At 56.2% G+C, this 16,122-nt stretch overlaps 1 protein-coding gene across 1 annotated transcript; it reads left to right on the top strand.

Moving 5' to 3' along the window:
* The first annotated feature begins 174 nt into the window (after positions 1 to 174).
* On the top strand, positions 175 to 14,334 carry LOC134155952 (myosin heavy chain, embryonic smooth muscle isoform-like). The gene is made up of 10 exons (XM_062603613.1): positions 175 to 231; positions 1,330 to 1,374; positions 1,535 to 1,696; positions 1,778 to 1,906; positions 2,070 to 2,158; positions 3,741 to 3,852; positions 7,949 to 8,139; positions 11,305 to 11,413; positions 12,667 to 12,839; positions 14,179 to 14,334. Exons 1-10 carry the CDS (start codon positions 187 to 189, stop codon positions 14,309 to 14,311), a joined length of 1,188 nt encoding a protein of 395 aa, XP_062459597.1. The 5' UTR covers positions 175 to 186; the 3' UTR covers positions 14,312 to 14,334.
* Positions 14,335 to 16,122: the final 1,788 nt, after the last annotated feature.

The raw sequence follows: 16,122 nt of genomic DNA, 5'->3' as shown, positions 1-16,122 counted from the left end.
CGGGCCGGGCGGTGGCGCCGGTGCCTCCCGGTGCCCCACGGCTGGAGCCGGCTCGGGTTTGGGGCGATTTTGGGTGAATTTGGGGTGATTTTTGGGTGATTTTGGGTGATTTCGGGGTGTTTTGGGGTGTTTTGGGGTGTTTTGGGGGTGTTTGGGACTGTTCTGGGGGGGTTCCAGGTCTGTGCCATGGAGCAGGAACGGGACGAGGGACAACGCGGCTGCGGCGGGAGGGTGAGTGGGGAGCTGAGATTGGGGGGGGGATATAGGGATAAGGGGAGTACAGGGATAAAGGGGGGGATATAGGGATAAGGGGGGGATATAGGGATAAGGAGGGATATAGGGATAAGGGGGGTACAGGGATAAGGGGGATACAGGGATAAAGGGGGGGATATAGGGATAAGGGGGGATATAGGGATAAGGGGGGTACAGGGATAAAGGGGGGGATATAGGGATAAGGGGGGATACAGGGATAAAGGGGGGGATATAGGGATAAAGGGGGGATATAGGGATTAAGGGGGATGTAGGGATAAGGGGGGATATAGGGATTAAGGGGGATATATGGATAAGGGGGGATACAGGGATAAAGGGGGGATATAAGGATAAAGGGGGGATATAGGGATAAGGGGGGTTCAGGGATAAAGGGGTGGATATCGGGATAAGGGGGGATAAAGGGATAAAGGGATAAGGGGGATATAGGGATAAGGAGGGAATACAGTGAGGGGGGGATATAGGGATAAGGGGGATATAGGGACAAGGGGGTATAGGGATAAGGGGGGGATACAGGGATGGGGGGGTGGGGGAACCTAAAAGTCAGAGGGGACCCCGAAGCTGATGGGGGGGGGGGGTACCAGGATCCAAGGGGTGGGATATAGGGATGGGGGGGGACGCACACACCAGCGTTGGGGGGCACCCATGGATCGGGCCCCACGGTTATGGGAGGGATCCAATGGAGGGGGGGGGGCACCCATGGGTCTGGGGGCCACCTATGGGGGGAGGGGGGGGATCCAGCCACAAAGGGGTGTCCCCCTCCCCCCCTATTTTGCCTGGGGATTTCCCCTTCCAACCCCCCACCCCGGGGCTTCCCCCCTTTCCCGGCCCCAGGCCTGGAATTAGGGCACGGGGCGGGATCAGGAATGAATGGGAATGGAGCAGCTGCCCCCCCACCCGTGGGAAAGGGCGCTGTGACGTCACAGACCTTTGTGTCCCACGCCCAATGGGACACCAAAGGGGTTTCCCCCCCCCCCCCATGGGACGCTGGACGGGAAGGGGGGGGTGGGGTGTCCCCTCCTATGACGTCACGTGTGTCTCCCCCCCCCCATGACGTCACAGACCCGCAAGGACCTGGAGGAGGAGCTCCGGGACCTCAGCATCAAGGTGGGCGGGGCCTGTGGGGAGGGGCGGGGCTTAGAAGCAGCAGTTCAGCTCTTAGCCCCGCCCCTGGGGGGGGGGGGAGCTTGGATCCAGGTGGGCGGGCCTTGGGGGGGGGGGGGGGGGCGTGTCCCACCCAATCAGAGACCGTTATCGCCCCCTGCAGGTGACGTCGCTGGGGCGGAGCCTGGCGGCCGAAAGGGGGCGGAGCCTTGCGGAGGGCGGGGCCAGGCGCGCGCTGGAGATCGCGGTGGGCGGGGCCCAGGCGCGGGTGGGCGGGGCCTGCCGGGCACGTGACCGCGCCTACGAGCGGCTGCGGCTGCAGCAGGTGGGCGGGGCCTGAGGGGGGAGGTGGGCGTGGCTTGGTAACGGGGTGGGCGCGGCCTTGACGCAGGCTCCATCCAATCAGGAGGCGGAGCGTCAGCTGTGGGCGGAGCTAGAGGCCGCGCGAGAGGCGCTGGAAGGGGCGGAGCTTCGGGCGAAGGAGGCGGAGTCAAAGCGGCGCGGGAGGGAGGCGGAGCTCGATCGGCTACGGCAGGTGGGCGGGGCCATGGGAAAGGGGCGGGATCAAGGGGGAAAGGGCGTTCCTAATGGAGAAAGGGGCGGGGCTAACGACGAAAAGAGGCAGAACTATGGGAGCCAATTGAGTGGGCGGGGCTTGGGATGAAGCGGGGGCGTGTCATCCCTAACCCCGCCCCCAGGCAGTGGCTGCGGCCAATCATGAGCGGCGGAAGGCGGAGCAAGAGCGCGATGACGTGGCTGCCCAGAGGCCCCGCCCAGTCAGCACCATGTGAGTGACCCATAGGACCCCACAGGGGTCCCCTATAGCCCTGTGGGGTGTCCCCTATAGCCCCCATTGGAGGTCCCCTGTAGCCCCACTGTGTGGTCCCTATATCCACATGGGGGTTCCATATAGCCCCACTGCGTGTCCCCTATAGCCCCATGGCCTGTCTCCTGTAGCCCCCACTGGAGGTCCCTATAGCCCCACTGCATGTCTCCTATACCCCCTATGGTGTTTCCCCTATAGCCCTATGGTGCATCCCCTATAGCCCCTATGCTGCTTTCCCTATAGCCCCCATGGTGTGTCCCCTATAGCTCCCATGGCACATCCCCTATAGCCCCCATGGCGCATCCCCTATAGCCACCATGGTGTTTCCCCTATAGTTCCTCAACATGTCCCCTATAGCCCCCTTGACATTTCCCCTATACCCCCCATGGTGTGTCCCCTATACCCCCTATGGTGTGTTCCCTATAGCCCCAATGACGCATCCCCTATACCCCCCATGGTGTGTCCCCTATACCCCCTATGGTGTGTCCCCTATACCCCCTATGGTGTGTCCCCTACACCCCCTATGGTGTGTTCCCTATAGCCCCCATAGCTGTCCCCTATATTCCACCCTGTGTCCCCCCCATCCCCTTTAGCCCCCATGGTGTGACCCATATAGCCCCCATAGCTGTCCCCTATATTCCACCCCGTGTCCCCCCCATCCCCTAGAGCCTCCTTGACGTTTCCCCTATAGGCCCTATGGTGTGTTCCCTATAGCCTCCATGGCGCTTCCCCTATAGCCCCCATGGTGTGTCCCCTATACCCCCTATGGTGTGTTCCCTATAGCCCCCATGGCGCTTCCCCTATAGCCCCCATGGTGTGTCCCCTATACCCCCTATGGTGTGTTCCCTATAGCCCCCATGGCTGTCCCCTATATTTCACCCCGTGTCCCCCCCATCCCCTTTAGCCCCTATGGTGTGACCCATATAGCCCCCATGGCGCATCCCCTATAGTCCCCATGGTTGTCCCCTATATTCCACCCCGTGTCCCCTCCATCCCCTATAGTCCCTCCACATGTCCCCTATAACCCCCATGGCGCATCCCCTATAGCCCCCATGGTTGTCCCCTATATTCCACCGCGTGTCCGCTCCATCCCCTATAGTCCCTCCACATGTCCCCTATAGCCCCCATGGTGTGTCCCCTATAACCCCCATGGCTGTCCCCTACCCCCCCCCATGGTGTGTCCCCTATACCCCCCACGGCTGTCCCCTATATTCCACCCTTTGTGCCCCCCCCATCCCCTATAGCCCCCATGGCTGTCCCCTATACCCCCCATGGCTGTCCCCTATATTCCACCCCTTGTGCCCCCCCCATCCCCTATCCCCCCCATGGCTGTCCCCTATCTCCCCCACGGCTGTCCCCTATATTCCACCCCGTATCCCCCCCATCCCCTATAGCCCCCATGGCTGTTCCCTATACCCCCCATGGCTGTCCCCTATATTCCACCCCATGTCCCCCCCCATCCCCTATAGCCCCCATGGCTGTCCCCTATACCCCCCATGGCTGTCCCCTATATTCCACCCCGTGTCCTCCCCATCCCCTATAGCGCCCATGGGTGCCAGGGGCTCCGGGACCCCAGGGTGCTGGAGGCAGCGCTGATGGAGCTGCGGGCCCACAACCGGGAGCTGCAGCAGCGCCTGAGCCAGCGGCAGGCCCAGGTGAGGGCCCCTATGGGGCACATGGGGGGCACCTATAGGGGTCCTCTTGGGGGGGGGGGGGGTCATGGAGTATCTATGGGGGGATAGGGGGCATCCGTGTGGGCATAGGTGGTATCTATGGGACTTAGGTTGTACCTGTAGGGGCATAGATGGTATCTATAGGGTATGAGGGTGCACCTATGGGGGCATAGATGGTATCTATAGGGTATGAGGGTGCACCTATGGGGGCATAGATGGTATCTATAGGGTATGAGGGTGCACCTATGGGGCCATAGATGGTATCTATAGGGTATGAGGGTGCGCCTATGGGGGCATAGATGGTATCTATAGGGTATGAGGGTGCACCTATGGGAACATAGGTGGTATCTATAGGGTATGAGGGTGCACCTATGGGGGCATAGATGGTATCTATAGGGTATGAGGGTGCACCTATGGGGGCATAGCTGGTATCTATAGGGTATGAGGGTGCACCTATGGGGTCTTAGTGTCACCTATGGGTGCCATTGCAGGGGCAGGAGCTGCAGCAGGTGGGGTATCTATAGGGGGTTAAGGAGTACCTACAGGGTGTATAGATGTGATCTATGGGGTATAGGCAGTATCTATAGGGGGTTAAGGGGTACCTACAGGGTGTATAGATGTGATCTATGGGGTATAGGCAGTATCTATAGGGGGTTAAGGGGTCCCTATAGGGTGTATGGATGTGATCTGTGAGCTATAGGCAGTATCTATAGGGGGTTAAGGGGTACCTATAGCGACTAAGGGGTACCTATAGGGGTATAGATGTGACCCATGGGGTATAGGCAGTATCTGTAGGGGGTTAAGGGGTACCTATAGGGTGTCAATGGCTGTCAATGGTTGTCAGTGGGTGCCCATAGGTGACAATGGATATCAATGGGTGTCAATGGGTGCCCATAGGTGTCAATCCATGTCAGTGGGTGTCAATGGGTGTCAATGGGTGACACTGGGTGTCAATGGATGTCAACGGGTGTCAAGGGGTGTCAATGGATGTCAATGGGTGTCAACGGGTGTCAATGGGTGTCAGTGGGTGTCAATGGGTGTCAATGGTGTCAATGGGTGTCAAGGGGTGTCAAGGGGTGTCAAGGGGTGTCAATGGTGTCAATGGGTTCCAGTGGGTGTCAATGGGTGTCAGTGGGTGTCAGTGGGTGTCAGTGGGTGTCAATGGTGTCAATGGGTATCAAGGGGTGTCAAGGGGTGTCAATGGTGTCAATGGGTATCAGTGGGTGTCAATGGGTGTCAATGGGTGTCACTGGTGTCAATGGGTGTCAATGGGTGTCAGTGGGTGTCAATGGGTGTCAGTGGGTGTCAGTGGGTGTCAATGGGTGTCAATGGTGTCAATGGATATCAATGGGTGTCAATGGGTGTCAATGGTGTCAATGGGTATCAATGGGTGTCAATGGGTGTCAATGGGTGTCAATGGATGTCAATGGTGTCAATGGGTGTCAATGGTGCCAATGGGTGTCAATGGGTGCCGGTGGGTGTCAATGGGTGTCAATGGGTGTCAATGGGTGTCAATGGATGTCAATGGTGTCAATGGGTGTCAATGGTGTCAATGGGAGTCAATGGGTCTCAGTGGGTTCCAATGGGTGTCAATGGGTGTCAATGGTGTCAATGGGTGTCAATGGTGTCAGTGGGTGTCAATGGGTGTCAATGGTGTCAATGGGTATCAAGGGGTGTCAAGGGGTGTCAATGGTGTCAATGGGTGTCAATGGTGTCAATGGGTGTCAATGGGTGTCAGTGGGTGTCAATGGCTGTCAATGGGTGTCACTGGGTGTCAATGGGTGTCAATGGCTGTCAAGGGTGTCAATGGATGTCAATGGTGTCAATGGGTGTCAATGGTGTCAGTTGGTATCAATGGATGTCAATGGGTGTCAATGGGTGTCAGTGGGTGTCAGTGGGTGTCAATGGTGTCAATGGGTGTCAATGGGTGTCAGTGGGTATCAATGGGTGTCAATGGTGTCAATGGGTATCAATGGGTGTCAATGGGTGTCAATGGGTGTCAATGGTGTCAATGGGTGTCAATGGGTGTCAGTGGGTTTCAGTGGGTGTCAATGGGTGTCAATGGGTGTCAATGGGTGTCAGTAGGTGTCAGTGGGTGTCAGTGGGTGTCAATGGGTGTCAATGGGTGTCAGTGGGTGTCAGTGGGTGTCAATGGTGTCAATGGGTGTCAATGGGTGTCAGTGGGTGTCAATGGTGTCAATGGGTGTCAATGGGTGTCAATGGGTATCAATGGGTGTCAATGGGTGTCAGTGGGTGTCAATGGGTGTCCATGGTGTCAATGGGTGTCAATGGGTGTCAATGGGTGTCAATGGGTGTCAGTAGGTGTCAATGGATGTCAGTGGGTGTCAGTGGGTGTCAATGGGTGTCAATGGTGTCAATGGGTATCAATGGTGTCAATGGGTTCCAATGGGTGTCAATGGGTGTCACTGGGTGTCAATGGGTGTCAATGGTGTCAATGGGTGTCAATGGGTGTCAATGGGTGTCAATGGGTTTCAATGGTGTCAGTGGGTGTCAATGGTGTCAATGGGTGTCAATGGGTGTCAGTGGGTGTCAGTGGGTGTCAATGGGTGTCAATGGGTTCCAATGGGTGTCAATGGATGTCAATGGGTGTCAATGGGTGTCAGTGGGTTCCAATGGGTTCCAATGGGTGTCAATGGGTGTCAATGGGTGTCAATGGGTGTCAATGGGTGTCAATGGGTTCCAATGGGTTCCAATGGGTTCCAATGGATGTCAATGGGTGTCACTGGGTGTCACTGGGTGTCAATGGTGTCAATGGGTTCCAGTGGGTTCCAATGGATGTCACTGGGTGTCAATGGGTGTCAATGGTTGTCAATGGGTTCCAGTGGGTGTCAATGGGTGTCAATGGGTGTCACTGGGTGTCAATGGGTGTCAATGGTGTCAATGGGTTCCAATGGGTTCCAATGGGTGTCAATGGGTGTCAATGGGTGTCAATGGGTGTCAATGGTGTCAATGGGTGTCAATGGGTGTCACTGGGTGTCAATGGGTGTCAATGGTGTCAATGGGTTCCAATGGGTTCCAATGGGTGTCAATGGGTGTCAATGGGTGTCAATGGGTGTCAATGGTGTCAATGGGTGTCAATGGGTGTCACTGGGTGTCACTGGGTGTCAATGGTGTCAGTGGGTTCCAATGGGTTCCAATGGGTGTCAATGGGTGTCAATGGGTGTCAATGGTGTCAATGGGTGTCACTGGGTGTCACTGGGTGTCAATGGGTGTCAATGGTGTCAATGGGTTCCAATGGGTTCCAATGGGTGTCAATGGGTGTCAATGGGTGTCAATGGGTGTCAATGGTGTCAATGGGTGTCAATGGGTGTCACTGGGTGTCAATGGGTGTCAATGGTGTCAATGGGTGTCAGTGGGTGTCAGTGGGTGTCAAGGGGTGTCAATGGGTGTCAATGGGTTCCAATGGGTGTCAGTGGGTGTCAATGGGTGTCAATGGGTTCCAATGGGTGTCAGTGGGTGTCAGTGGGTGTCAATGGATGTCAATGGGTTCCAATGGGTGTCAATGGGTGTCAATGGGTGTCACTGGGTGTCAATGGGTGTCAATGGTGTCAATGGGTTCCAATGGGTTCCAATGGGTGTCAATGGGTGTCAATGGGTGTCAATGGTGTCAATGGGTGTCAATGGGTGTCACTGGGTGTCAATGGGTGTCAATGGTGTCAATGGGTTCCAATGGGTTCCAATGGGTGTCTATGGGTTCCAATGGGTGTCAATGGGTGTCAATGGGTTCCAATGGGTGTCAGTGGGTGTCAATGGTGTCAATGGGTTCCAATGGGTGTCAATGGGTGTCAATGGGTGTCAATGGTGTCAATGGGTGTCAATGGGTGTCACTGGGTGTCAATGGGTGTCAATGGTGTCAATGGGTTCCAATGGGTTCCAATGGGTGTCTATGGGTTCCAATGGGTGTCAATGGGTGTCAATGGGTTCCAATGGGTGTCAGTGGGTGTCAATGGGTGTCAATGGTGTCAATGGGTGTCAATGGGTGTCAATGGGTGTCAATGGGTGTCAATGGGTGTCAATGGGTGTCAATGCTCTCCCTCTCTCCCTGCCGCTGTCCCAGGTGCTGGAACTGGGCCGAGCTCTCGCGGCCGCGGCGCTGCGGGCTCAGGAGTCGGCGCATGCGCGGTGGCGGCTGGAGGCGGAGCAGCGGAGCCTGCGGGGGCGGAGCCTCTGGGAGCCCCCGGCGCGCGCCGAGGCCGCGCTCAGCGCCCGCTGCAGTCACGTGGGGGAGCTGCTGAGGAGGGAGACGGAGTGAGGGGGGGGGGGCAATGGGTGCTGTGGGTGGGTCCTGTGCGTGCGATGGGTGCTATGGGTGCTGTGGGTGCTGTGTGTGCTATGGGTGCTATGGGTGCTGTGTGTGCTATGGGTGCTATGGGTGCTGTGGGTGCTCTGTGTGTGCTCTGGGTGCTATGGGTGCTGTGTGTGCTCTGGGTGCTATGGGTGCTGTGGGTGCTCTGGGTGCTCTGGGTGTGCTATGGGTGCTCTGTGTGTGCTATGGGTGTGCTATGGGTGCTGTGTGTGCTATGGGTGCTCTGTGTGTGCTATGGGTGCTATGGGTGCTGTGGGTGCTGTGTGTGCTATGAGTGCTCTGTGTGCTCTGTGTGTGCTATGGGTGCTGTGTGTGTGCTATGGGTGCTGTGTGTGCTATGGGTGCTCTGTGTGTGCTATGGGTGCTGGGTGTGCTATGGGTGCTGTGTGTGTGCTATGGGTGCTGTGTGTGCTATGGGTGCTGTGGGTGCTGTGTGTGCTGTGTGTGCTATGGGTGCTGGGTGTGCTATGGGTGCTGTGTGTGTGCTATGGGTGCTGTGTGTGTGCTATGGGTGCTGTGTGTGCTATGGGTGCTGTGTGTGTGCTATGGGTGCTGTGTGTGCTATGAGTGCTATGGGTGCTGTGGGTGCTCTGTGTGTGCTATGGGTGCTGGGTGTGCTATGGGTGCTGGGTGTGCTATGGGTGCTCTGAATGTGCTATGGGTGCTCTGTGTGTGCTATGGGTGCTCTGTGTGCGCTATGGGTGCTGTTTGTGATATGGGTGCTGTGTGGGTGCCTATGAGTGCTATGGGTGCTGTGGGTGCTGAGTGTGCTACGGGTGCTGTGTGTGTGCTATGGGTGCTTGGGTGTGCTACGGGAGCTGTGTGTGCTATGGGTGCTGTGTGTGTGCTATGGGTGCTGTGTGTGCTCTGGGTGCTGTGTGTGTGCTATGGGTGCTGTGTGTGTGCTATGGGTGCTGTATGTGCTATGGGTGCTCTGTGTGTGCTATGGGTGCTGTGTGTGCTAAGGGTGCTGTGTGTGCTATGGGTGCTGTGTGTGCTATGGGTGCTATGGGTGCTGTGTGTGCTATGGGTGCTCTGTGTGTGCTATGGGTGTGCTATGGGTGCTGTGTGTGCTATGGGTGCTCTTTGTGTGCTATGGGTTCTGTGTGTGCTATGGGTGCTATGGGTGCTGTGGGTGCTGGGGGTGCTATGGGTGCTGGGGGTGCTATGGGTGCTGTGTGTGATATGGGTGTGCTATGGGTGCTGTGGGTGTGCTATGGGTGCTGTGGGTGCTGTGTGTGCTATGGGTGCTGTGTGTGCTATGGGTGCTCTTTGTGTGCTATGGGTGCTGTGTGTGCTATGGGTGTGCTATGGGTGCTGTGTGTGTGCTGTGGGTGTGCTATGGGTGCTGTGTGTGCTATGGGTGCTGTGGGTGCTGGGTGTGCTATGGGTGCTGTGTGTGCTATGGGTGTGCTATGGGTGCTGTGTGTGTGCTGTGGGTGTGCTATGGGTGCTTTCTTCCTATGGGTGCTGTCTCTATGGGCGCTGTCTCTATGGGTGCTGTCCCTATGGGTGCTGTGTTAACCCTATGAGTGGTGTGTTATCCCTATGGATGCTGTTATCTCTATGGGTGCTGTTATCCCTACGGGTGCCATTACCCCTATGGGTGCCGTTATCCCTACGGGTGCCGTTATCCCTACGGGTGCCGTTATCCCTATGGGTGCCTTTACCCCTATGGGTGCCGTTATCCCTATGGGTGCTGTGTTATCTCCTTGGGTGCCGTTATACTCGTATGGGTGCCATTATCCCTATGGGTGCTGTGTTATCTCTATGGGTGCTGTGTTATCCCTACGGGTGCCGTTATCCCTATGGGTGCCGTTAACCCTATGGGTGCCGTTACCCGTATGGGTGCCGTTATCCCTATGGGTGCCGTTACCCCTATGGGTGCCATTATCCCTATGGGTGCTGTGTTATCTCTATGGGTGCCGTTATCCCTATGGGTGCCGTTATCTCTATGGGTGCCGTTAACCCTATGGGTGCTGTGTTACCCCTATGGGTGCTGTGTTATCTCTATGGGTGCTGTGTTACCCCTATGGGTGCTGTGTTATCTCTATGGGTGCTGTGTTACCCCTATGGGTGCTGTGTTACCCCTATGGGCGCTGTGTTATCTCTATGGGTGCTGTGTTATCTCTATGGGTGCTGTGTTACCCCTATGGGTGCTGTGTTATCTCTATGGGTGCTGTGTTACCCCTATGGGTGCTGTGTTACCCCTATGGGTGCTGTGTTATCTCTATGGGTGCTGTGTTATCCCTCTGGGTGCCGTTACCCCTATGGGTGCTGTGTTATCTCTATGGGTGCTGTGTTATCCCTCTGGGTGCCGTTACCCCTATGGGTGCTGTGTTATCTCTATGGGTGCTGTGTTACCCCTATGGGTGCCGTTACCCCTATGGGTGCTGTGTTACCCCTATGGGTGCCGTTACCCCTATGGGTGCCGTTATCCGCTGGGTGCTGTGTTACCCCTATGGGTGCTGTGTTATCTCTATGGGTGCTGTGTTATCCCTATGGGTGCCGTTATCCCTATGGGTGCCGTTACCCCTATGGGTGCTGTGTTATCTCTATGGGTGCTGTGTTACCCCTATGGGTGCTGTGTTACCCCTATGGGTGCTGTGTTATCCCTATGGGTGCCGTTACCCCTATGGGTGCCGTTATCCCTCTGGGTGCCGTTACCCCTATGGGTGCTGTGTTATCTCTATGGGTGCTGTGTTATCTCTATGGGGGCTGTGTTATCCCTATGGGTGCCGTTACCCCTATGGGTGCTGTGTTATCCCTATGGGTGCCGTTACCCCTATGGGTGCCGTTATCCCTATGGGTGCCGTTACCCCTATGGGTGCTGTGTTATCTCTATGGGTGCTGTGTTATCTCTATGGGTGCTGTGTTATCCCTATGGATGCCGTTACCCCTATGGGTGCTGTGTTATCTCTATGGGTGCTGTGTTACCCCTATGGGTGCCGTTACCCCTATGGATGCCGTTACCCCTATGGGTGCTGTGTTACCCCTATGGGTGCCGTTACCCCTATGGGTGCCGTTACCCCTATGGGTGCCGTTATCCCTATGGGTGCCGTTACCCCTATGGGTGCCGTTATCCGCTGGGTGCTGTTCCCCTGCAGGGCGCGGGGGGCGCTGTTGCGCTCGGCCCGCTCGGCGCGGAGGCGGCTGCGGGCGCTGCGGGGGGAGCTGCAGGAGCAGCGGCTGCGGGGGGAGCGGTACCGGCTGCAGGTGAGGGCGGGGCGCCTGTGACGTCAGCGCTGACGTCACCGGCGTCGTCACGGGTCCTCGTGCGACATCCCTGTCATCATGTGTCGTCGCGTGACATCCCGTGTCGTCACGTGTTATCATGTGTCGTGTGACATCATGTGTCGTCGTGTGACATCCCGTGTCGTGCTGTGTCATCACGTGTTATCATGTGTCATGCGACATCACTGTCATCATCTGTCGTCATGTGACATCCCGTGTCGTGCTGTGACGTCACGTGTTATCGTGTGTCGTCGTGTGACATCACGTGTCGTGCTGTGTCGTCACGTGTTATCATGTGTCATGCGACATCACTGTCATCATCTGCCGTCATGTGACATCCCGTGTCGTGCTGTGACATCACGTGCTATCATGTGTCATGTGACATCACTGTCATCATCTGTCGTCATATGACATCCCGTGTCGTGCTGTGTCGTCACGTGTTATCGTGTGTCGTGTGACGTCATGTGTCGTCGTGTGACATCGTGTGTCGTGCTGTGTCATCACGTGTTATCGTGTGTCGTGTGTCATCATGTGTCGTCATGTGACATCCCGTGTCGTGCTGTGTCGTCACGTATTATCGTGTGTCGTGCTGTGTCGTCACGTGTTATTGTGTGTCGTGTGACATCATGTGCTGTCATGTGACATCGTGTGTTGTGCTGTGTCGTCACGTGTTATCGTGTGTCGTTGTGTGACATCCCGTGTCACCATGTGTCGTTATGTGATATCACGTGTCGTGCTGTGTCATCGCATGTTATCATGTGTTGTTGTGGGACATCATGTGTCGTCATGTGTCGTCATGTGACATCACGTGTCGTGCTGTGTCATCACGTGTTATCGTGTGTCCTTGTGTGACATCCCTGTCATCATGTGTCATAATGTGACATCACGTGTCGTGCTGTGTATCACGTGTTATCGTGTGTCGTCGTGTGACATCACGTGTCATGCTGTGTCATCACATGTTATCACGTGTCATCATGTGACATCATGTCTCACCATGTGTTGTCATGTCATCACATGCCACCATGTCACATCATGTGTCATCCTGAGTCATCATATCATCACGCGTCACCATGTGTCATCATATGTCATCATGTGACATCACGTGGCGTTCTATGTCATCATGTGATGTCACGTCTCGTCAGGTGACATCAGGTGACCTCATGCGTCGCCAAGTGTCACCATGTGTCATCACGTGTCACCACGTGCTGTCACGTGACCTCACGTGTCCCCCCCAGGCGCAGGCCCTGGAGGTCATGTGCCGCGCTGTGGCCGAGCGCGTGGCCGCGGTGGCCGCGGGGACGTCACGTGACCAAGCCCAGGGCTGGCGCCTGCGCCAGGAGCTCGAGGCCGCCGGGGACGGGGCCGCGGCCACCGCGCGTCACGTGACTGCCCTGAGAGCGAGGCTCAGGTGGGACCCCGCAGCCCTAGGGAGCCCTATAGCACCCTATGGGGCCCTATAGCACCCTATGGAGCCCTATAGCACCCTATGGGGCCCTATGGCACCTTATAGCACCCTATGGCACCCTATAGAACCCTATGGAGCCCTATAGCACCTTATAGCACCCTATGGAGCCCTATGGCATCCTATGGAGCCCTATAGCACCCTATAGCACCCTATGGAGCCCTATAGCACCCTATGCAGCCCTATGGCACCCCATGGAGCCCTATAGCACCCTATGCAGCCCTATAGCACCCTCTGGAGCCCTATAGCACCCTCTGGAGCCCTATGGCACCCTATGGAGCCCTATGGCACCCTATGGAGCCCTATAGCACCCTATGGTACCCTATGGAACCCTATGGGTTCCTTATAGCACCCTATGACACCCTATGGCACCCTATAGCACCCTATGCAGCCCTATAGCACCCTCTGGAGCCCTATGGCACCCTATGGAGCCCTATGGCACCCTATGGAGCCCTATAGCACCCTATGGTACCCTATGGAACCCTATGGGTTCCTTATAGCACCCTATGACACCCTATGGTATCCTATGGAACCCTATGGGTTCCTTATAGCACCCTATGACACCCTATGGTACCCTATGGAACCCTACGGAGCTCTATGACACCCTATGAAACCCTATGGGCTCCTTATAACACCCTATAGCACCCTATGACACCCTATGGTACCCTATGGAACCCTATGGGCTCCTTATAGCACCCTATGACACCCTATTGAGCCCTATGGCACCCTATGGAGCCCTATAGCACCCTATGAAACCCTATGGGCTCCTTATAACACCTTATAGCACCCTATGACACCCTATGGTACCCTATGGAACCCTATAGCACCACAGAGCACCCTATAGCTTCCCTATAGGCTCCTTATAGCACCCTATAGCACCCCATGGGGGTATTATGGGATAATGGGGGGTCTACATGGGGTATTATGGGATAGTGGGGTCTATATGGGGTATTATGGGATAATGGGGGGGGCTACATGGGGTATTATGGGATAATGGAAGTCTATATGGGGTATTATGGGATAGTGGGGGTCTATATGAGGTATTATGGGATAATGGGGGTTCTATATGGGGTATTATGGGATAATGGGGAGTCTATATGGGGTATTACGGGATAATGGGGGGTCTATATGTGGTATTATGGGATAGTGGGGGCACCTACATAGGGTATTATGGGATAGTGGGGGGGATCTATATGAGGTATTATGGGATAATGGTGGGTGTATGGGGTATTATGGAATGGAGGGGGTCTATATGGGGTATTATGGGATGGCGGCCCTCCCCCAGGTGTGACCCACTGACGCTGTCCCGCACCGTGCGCCGGATGCTGCGGGGGGAGGACGAGGACACCGATGACAGTGACGGGGACAGCGATGGGGACAGCAGTGAGGACAAGGAGTTCCCCCCCCTGGACCCTTGAAACAGCCCCCAAACACCCCCCCCCCCCCCGCTTCAAGCATCAGGGCAGGGTTCAATGGGTCATTACATATGTATGTGTATATACAGTCATTAAAGTGCCTTCAATTAGTTCTGCCCCCCGGTGGCTTTGGGGAGGGACTCAGAAGCCTGGGGGGGGGGGCTTGAAACACCCTAAAACGTTGAGGATGGGACCCCGAAACTGCCATTGTGCCAATTGAGGGGGGGGTGTCTTGGTCACCCCTCAACCTCTTATAGTGTGGGGGAGCCCTGAAGTGCCCCAGAATGGAGGGTGGGAGGCCTTAAAATGCCCTAAAACGGCTTGGGGGGCATTGAAACCCCTCCAAAATGGGGGGGAGGGAAGGATCTGAAACACATCAAAAATCCGGGGGGGGGGGGGAGGGCTGGAAATGCCCTAAAACAGGGAGGGGAGGAGGTGAAATGCCCTAAAACAGGGTGGAAACTCCTTAAAACGGCCAAAACCAGAGGTGGAAATGCCTCAAAACGGCCAAAACAAGGTGGAAATGCCTTAGAACAGCCAAAAATGGGATGGAAACGCCATGTTACAGCCAAAACAGGGGTGGAAATACCTTGGAACGTCCCAAAACAGGGAGGAAATGCCTTAAAATGGCAAAAAATGGGGTGGAAACGCCTCGAAACGGCCAAAACCAGGGTGGAAATGCCTTGAAACAGCCAAAACCGGAGTTGAAACACCTCGAAACGGCCAAAAGCGGGGTGGAAATGACTTGAAATGGCCAAAACCAGACTGGAAACGCCTCGAAACTGCCAAAACTGGGGCGGAAATGCCTTGAAACAGCCAAAACCGGGGTGGAAACACTTTGGAACGGCCAAAACCAGGGTGGAAATGCTTTGGAACGGGCAAAACCGGTGTTGAAACACCTTGAAATGGCCAAAACCAGGGTGGAAACACCTCGAAATGGCCAAAACCGGGTGGAAACCCCTCGGAACAGCCAAAAAACGGGGTGGAAAGGCTTCAAAACAGCCAAAACTTGGGTGGAAACGCTTTGGAGGACCCTAAAACGGAATGGAAACTCCTCAAAACACCCAAAACCGGGGTGGAAACGCCTCGGAATGGCCAGAAATGGGGTGGAAACGCCTCAAAACGACCAGAAACGGGGTGGAAACGCCTCGAAACGGCCAAAACCGGGGTGGAAACGCCGAGAAAAGGCCAAAACTGGGGCAGAAACGCCAGCAATCGGGGTGGAAACTCCTCGAAACGGCCAAAAACGGGTCGGAAACGCCTCGAAACGGCCAAAACGGGGGTGGAAACGCCTCGAAACAGCCAAAAACGGGGAGGAAACGCCTCGAAACGGCCGAAACGGGGGTGGAAACGCCTCGAAACGGCCAAAAACGGTGTGGAAACGCCTCGAAATGGCCAAAATCGGGGCGGAGACGCCTCGAAACGGCCAAAACCGGGGTGGAAACGCCTCGAAACGGCCAAAATCGGGGCGGAAACGCCTCGAAACGGCCAAAAACGGGAAGGAAACGCCTCGAAACGGCCAAAAACGGGGCGGAGACGCCTCGAAACGGCCAAAAACGGGGCGGAGACGCCTCGAAACGGCCAAAAACGGGGCGGAGACGCCTCGAAACGGCCAAAAACGCGTCAGAAACGCCTTAAACCACCCCAAAACCGTTGGGTGAGGCGCGTTGAAACGCCCGCGGCGAAGGGGCGGGGGCAAAAGAAGGGGCGTGTCCCTCTCTGCCAATGGCATCGCTGTATGCAAATGAGGAGGGCGGGACCACGGGGACCGGCGGAGCCACGCCCCCGTGCCGGAGGCTCAGCCAATGAGAGGC

The sequence above is a fragment of the Pezoporus occidentalis genome, unplaced genomic scaffold, assembly GCF_034315485.1.
Source record: "Pezoporus occidentalis ecotype Australia unplaced genomic scaffold, CSIRO_AGI_Poc_V1 ctg805, whole genome shotgun sequence".
NCBI lineage: Eukaryota > Metazoa > Chordata > Aves > Psittaciformes > Psittacidae > Pezoporus > Pezoporus occidentalis.
Note: the sequence above shows the minus strand (reverse complement) of the source record. Positions and strands in the feature narration are given on the sequence as shown.